The sequence below is a fragment of the Hoplias malabaricus genome, chromosome 12 (assembly GCF_029633855.1).
Source record: "Hoplias malabaricus isolate fHopMal1 chromosome 12, fHopMal1.hap1, whole genome shotgun sequence".
NCBI lineage: Eukaryota > Metazoa > Chordata > Actinopteri > Characiformes > Erythrinidae > Hoplias > Hoplias malabaricus.
In genome coordinates this window covers 27,140,852-27,147,361 of record NC_089811.1, presented here as the reverse complement: position 1 = coordinate 27,147,361, position 6,510 = coordinate 27,140,852, and the positions used below count along the sequence as shown (strand labels likewise).

General features: G+C 48.4%; 1 protein-coding gene across 1 annotated transcript in view; it reads left to right on the top strand.

The window, feature by feature from the left end:
* The first annotated feature begins 3,384 nt into the window (after positions 1-3,384).
* The window catches only part of LOC136664065 (NALCN channel auxiliary factor 1), a 114,728-nt gene continuing 111,602 nt past the window's right edge, over positions 3,385-6,510 (top strand). The window contains exon 1 of the mRNA XM_066641098.1: positions 3,385-4,663. Coding sequence (XP_066497195.1) covers positions 4,046-4,663 — 618 coding nt within the window. The 5' untranslated portion in view covers positions 3,385-4,045. The remainder of the gene's footprint in view (positions 4,664-6,510) is intronic.

Below are 6,510 nucleotides of genomic sequence, written 5' to 3'. Positions count from 1 at the left end.
CCCAGCTAACACGCACCAGTGGTTTAGCACACCACAGGAGATGGTTTTCCAGCAAAGTGAGGTTCAAAACAAACATATTTAGAGAACGAAACCTCATACTTGTGAGAATAAAGTTGAGTGAAGGGTCTTCAGAGTATTTTGTCTGTTTTCAGCTTCCTTCCTCTCTCTTTTAAGCCAAACTCAGACTCAGCTAGACTCAACTGCGGTGGGCTACTGGGCTTGTGATTTTTCAACACCCATTTTCAGAGTGTGACATGACCCATCAGTGAGCTCCCACAGCTGCCCCTCCCTGAGGCTCTCTTAAAAGCAAATGAATTAACTTTGGCCTTGTACTTAAAAGACACAGAACCGAAATTTCACACACCACACACTTGTCATGATTTACAAACACCGCCCTCATTATTAAATACTGTGGTATACAGTATTACTGTTATACTGCCCGACATACTGTGTATGTATATGGGAGTGTGCTAGTTGCAGGCCAGTTCCATGAGGGGCTACGTATTTAAAAAATGTAATTTGAAAGTAATTTTGCAGAACTCTGTAAACCCACTCTGAACACATTAGAAACCCACCAATCATGTTTTGAAAGAATGCTTCCCTGGAAAGAAAATTACAGCTTGGAATGGTTCAAGATAAATGCCACTTTGTGTTAACATTTTTATTCTTTAACGCAATGAACCAAAGCACCCTGTATGACACATTGTCTTGCTGTTTAAGATTTTAAAGGCATTGATGTAGTACGTAAACCATGTTAATGGTTTAAAACCAAGCTTTTCGTTTGCCACATTCACACATCCCTTATATGACAAGCAACATAACCAGAGCATAGCTCATTCACAGATCAGCCATAACATTAAAATCACCTCCTTGTTAAAGTTGCATTTTGTAGTTCCATCACTAGACTAGTACACGTGTTGCTCTGCATATATTGTTATCCTTTAAACCTGTTCTACAATGATTGGGGCCCTCATCAGACCCCCAAAAAACAGGTATTTTATGGATAGTGGATTGTTCTCAGCACTGCAGTGACACTGATGTGGTGAGGGTGTGCTCTGGTGTGTTGCAGCTAGTAAAAGTGGATCAGACACAGCAGTGCTACTCGAGTTTTTATTCACTGTGCCCACTCACTGTCCACTGTACTCCAAAGTGCACCTATACAATTGGTGGAGCTGGTTAAATTGGCAACGAGGATGTGAACAAGGAGATGGCTTTAATTTTATGAGTGATGTTATATGTATCACCATCCAGGGCCATCACTAGAGATTAATGATAAGGGGGCTAAGCTTTAACTGGGTGGAGGGTCTTGCATAATTGCCTCATAGCAGCAAATTTCTTTGACGAAGTTCAGATTAAGCAAATCCACAAGGAGCTAAGATAACATTACTTCTACACAGTAAATTCACCAGTGTTAATTCAACACTATTAGTGTTAACATAACACTGAGACTGTTAAATTATCACACTAACAATGTTAATTTAACTCGGATAGTGTCGATTTAACACTGGTGAATTTACTGTGTGTATTTAAAACAGAGCCGTCGTTCTCCGCGTTTCTGCTCTGACCTGCTGCTCTCAGCGCCTCGTAAAACAAACCGCTGTAGGAGGGTCTGTGACTCCATTGGCTGCACACTGAATGATGGACAGATAACTCTGGCTCCTGATTGGCTAAATAAATGTGACAACCAATTAATAGCTTGTTGTCTGTTTACTAGCCGCGGAGAATCTGCCCCTTGCTCCGGCTGTGTTCCGTATCTGTTTAAAACCGAACCGCACATTTTAGCGTCCAAATACGGGACAATTCTGTATTTTACAGGACGGTTGGCACACTACAACACTAAAACAGGTCTAACGACGTCAAATTCGCTATCTGTCCATTTATAACTATTAAGCTTAAAGGTATATTAACAAGGAAAAAACTACGAATTAAAACCGAATGAACTCAATAATAAAAAACACAAGGTTTCGATTGCATTTTTACCCATTTATTTTTAGGGGCTGTGTGTGTGTGTTTGGGGGGGGGGGGTGAGAGAGAGAGAGAAAGAGAGAGAGAGAGAGAGAGAGAGAGGAATGAGCTGAGTTTTTGCTGTTTTTCAATAAACTGCCCATTTAATTAAGGGTCTGTTTCCTTGGTGGCACTCCAAACTGTTGAACTTGATAGAGATTTGGCAGCTCTACTCTAAGGAGGGGAAATGAAACACTGAGTGGGCTACACACTCAGAGAGAGAGAGAGAGAGAGAGAGAGAGTAACGCAAACGCTGCCTACGACGAATGATGACTGTGTGTTTTTGCTCTGAAAACCGCCTCACAAGGTTACTCGAAGACACACGTACAGTATCACACACACACACACACACACACACACACACACACACTCACTCACTCGCAAAGCCCCTCACGTTCCTGAGCTCGCCTTCCAACGTGCTACTGCTGCTGCTTTGACGCCCAGCTGTCTCTCCTTCGCTGAGCTCGCGCAGCCCCGGTGTCACTGCGCATACTAATGAGCCGAGAGAGAGAGAGAGAGAGAGAGAGAGAGAGAGAGAGAGAGAGAGAGAGAGAGAGAGAGAGAGAGAGAGAGAGAGAAGGAAGGAGGAGCACAGAGGAGCGGACAGGAGCGAAGAGGAGCCTCGGAAAGGAAAGCCTCCGCGCGGTGGATCACATGGGCTTAGATCTGCGCGAGCTTTGGTGTCCTCTATAGTTTTCGAGCTTAGCGTCACGGGGCATTTCTCAGCGCGCGGCATTACGTGGGCCGGAGGCTGGGGGGTGTGAGTGTGTGTTGTTGATGTGTGTTTCCTCCAGAAGGACGCGGTCATGAGCGGGTTATTGTTCTGAGCTTGGACCGTGGAGATGTGCGGATTCTCAAGCATGAACGAGAGCGAGCACGGATAATAAACACCACCAGCAGCCCAGCGAATCGTCGACTGCTGCTCGGCTCCGACTCTTCGAGCTGCGGAGGATCATCACTGCGGTGGATGCTGGCGGATGCGTGCTGCGCTGGTGCCGGGGATGTACACGGGGCGATGAGCCGCTGACGCGCTCTGAACGGGAGCCTGCTCTTGATCCGTCTGCGCCTGCTCTTTGTGTTGGATGTGAAGGCGGTCCGCTCTCTGCGCCGTTAGTGTGTCTCTGCTCCGCTGCGCCAGCATGGAGCGACCGCAGCGCTGGAGATGACGCACTCGGCCGCGCTCCGCTCCCAAAAAAAGTGCTTCAGCGCGCGAACATGGCGGCGACTTAACGCGCGCGGAGCGACATGACCGCGACGGAACTGGACATCAACGGACGAGCTGCGAGGAGAACCGCGTTACCGCATAACCACTGACCAACTGAGAGAGAGAGAGAGAGAGAGAGAGAGAGAGAGAGAGAGAGAGAGAGAGAGAGAGGAGGTGGTAAAATATCTTGGCCTCAGGAAAAAGAGAAAGGGAGATACAGACAGAGTGATAGAGAGACATTACAAACACACACACACACACATAGAGAGAGAGAGGTGGTAGTTTCTCTCGGCCTCAGGGATAAGGAATAAAGAAACAGTGTTTGTGTGTGTGTGAGAGAGAGAGAGACACAGAGAGAGAGAGAGAGAGATCTCAGAAAGAAACAGGAAGAGTGGAGAGAGAGAAAGAGAAAGGAAAGAAGGTAAGAGAGGGGGATGGTGTGGTGGAGGAGGAGGAGGAGAAGCGGAGAGCCATGCGCGAGGGGAATATGAGTGGCCTAATCCGTGCCAGCGCGTTAACCGAACCGGAATAGGGGAATCAACGCAGAGGGAGAGCGTGTGTGTGTGTGAGTGTGTGTGTGTGTGTGTGTGAGTGAGTGTGTGTGTGTGTGTGTGTGTGTGTGTGTGTGTGAAAGTGGATATGTGCGAGTGTGTGTGTGTGTTTGTGAGAGAGACGCGTCGTTTGCCGTCTTTTTCCCCAGCCAATAAGCAAACATAAGCAAAGAAACGGGGGTCAATCTACTACTAACATCCGGTCACTACCCCCAAAGTCAATGAATATTGTGGCCCCCGAGGAGCCGCCGCGGTGGAGTGGGCCAGCGCCGCGCTTTCCTAAAATATGACCAGCGGCGCTCGGACGTGTCGGCAGCAAGATGATGACGATGACGACGGCGGCTTAGACGCGTGGCGGTGGGGGGGCGCGCACACGATCAAGCCATCACTCCGCAGCAGCGAGTCGGAAAGGGCCCACAGATGGCGACGGCCCCTCGCCTGCCTCTTGCTCTTCCTCGGCGCGCTGCTCTCTGAGCGCCTGTGGCTTCGCGCCGAGGCCGCGCTGTTCTCCGCGCCCGTGCGGCCGCTGGCCTCGTGCCGCCCGGACAGCGTGTCCAAGCGCTGTTTCGCGGCGGAGGAGGACGCGGCGGACGCGCTGTGCTCGGGCCTGTCCGGTGCCGAGTGGAACCTCAGTGACCTGTACCTCGCCTTCTGCGACTCCTACTCTCTCCTGGATCTGTTCCACGGCCTGCGCGCGCCGCTCAACGCCAGCGACTGTGGCCTCGCCATGGCGCAGGACAGCGACAGCGACGGCGACCTCGGCGCAGACGGTTGCGTGCGCTGCGTGCGCGCCTACCAGCAGCTGGACCGGGAAGCCCGCGACGCCTACGAGGAGTTTGAGCTGCTGGTGCGGAAATACGAAACGGATGCGTACTCGGTGCGGACCTGCATGGACGAGTGCACGGTAGGAGCTGCCATGGACGATATTTGTACCAGTGTATACCAGGTCTTCTTGAAGTTTATACTTGTTCCTACAGGATCTAGGGCTTTGGTTTCTTACTGGCAGCTGGTAGCAGGAAGGAGCAGCTGCTGACATCTGCCAGTCGGTCAGTGGCTGGCCTTTAACTGGTTAGTGCAGGCTACCACTGCCTTACCTTGCTGTTAGCCACTGGCAGCTGCTACTGGCTGAATGACAGCTGCCACTAACTGACCATTGGCCTCCTCCACTGGTTGATGGGCCGCTGCCCATCGGCTGACCCTTGGCACCACTTTCTTACCACCTGTTGCTACTTAGCAGTAGTGTAGCTGCCACTGGTTGACTGGCAGCTGTCACTTCTGTTGCCACCATTACACTATCCAGCAGCTGCCATTGTCTACTATAAGTTAGTGATGAACCTCTACAGTGTTGATTTGAGCTAAGAGAGGTAGCTCTGTGTAAACTTGAAGGTCTGAGGCTAAAGATGAATGTCCAGTGCTTCCTCAGGTATATGATGAATGAAGGTCAAGCATCCAGCTGTTCCAGATCTGCAGTGTTTGCGTTGAATCTAGATAACCATATCCCACTGTGGCTGAAAATGTGTGGTTTGTGCTCAGTGTTTGTACGTGTTGAGTAAAGAGGAAGCAGAAGTGTTATGCAGCTGGATGGTGCAGCAGCTGTGTGGTCAGTGGGGGAAGTGTTAGCACTCAAGGCCTTTCCTGGAAAAAAAACAGGGAGGGCAGATTGTCTTGGAAATGGGAGGTATAGTGTGTGTGTGTGTAGGGGGGTGGGGGCTAATGGCACAGTGTTTTGTGTAATTCAATAACATTAATAGCAAAACTGTGTTTTTAGGCCTAATCCCTGTAAGGCCGTGCATTCATTGTTCAGGATTTTTTGTTTTTCGCTCGATATTAATGGTACCACTGCATAACATAACCCCAAGCAACATGTCCGTGTTAGGATACCTGTCAAGATACACAAGCCTCAGCAGAAACAACATGTGGGGTTTTTTTTCTGCAGCCCTGAGAAGTACCTGCTGAATGGAACATTGGTTTGTAGACAGGAATAATGAATAATACATAAATCATGGTGTTCCTGACCAGGCTTCCATCAGTGCTGTTTATGAACATACATTTCTGTGGATGTAATGTCACAACACAGCGAAAAGGTGAATACGTCTGCCACATTACGCACCCTGTGTTTATTATGTTTCCAGAGGAGTCTCATTCTCTGAGGTCGTTTTGGCGTTTGTTCCCTGTCCATGGTGCTGAATTCAGGACTCCTAAAACAAATCCACTGTCCTTATAAAAAGTCCACTTCTCAGTGTCAATGTGTCTACAGTTTATCTGCCTTAAAAATGTCATTACATCAATTTGACAAAGTTCTCCATAATTAAACAATGTAATCCATAATGTTTACACAGGGAACTACTTCAGTCCAGAGAAACTTAGCAGGCCAAGACTGTTCACTGTAGTGGTGAAAGGAACCAGAGCCTTCAGAAATTTAATCAAGGAAAGTTATTATGTAACTGTTTACACATATACTACACATATCACAGTGAACAGTGTAATATGCATTATGATAAAAACAGACTCACAGACTCTCCTAAATAGACCATTATCAACATTAATTCATTCATCTTCTGTAGCCACTTCATTATGTTCAGGGTCACACTGAGTCTGGAGCCACCTGGATTCATTGGGTAGATGGCAGGAGCACACACTGGGCAAAACAACCAATCACACACATTCAACCTTTTCACATTCTCACCCAGTCACTCCCTCACACACACACGTTTGTGGACATATTTACACAGTCATTTCACCTAACATTAT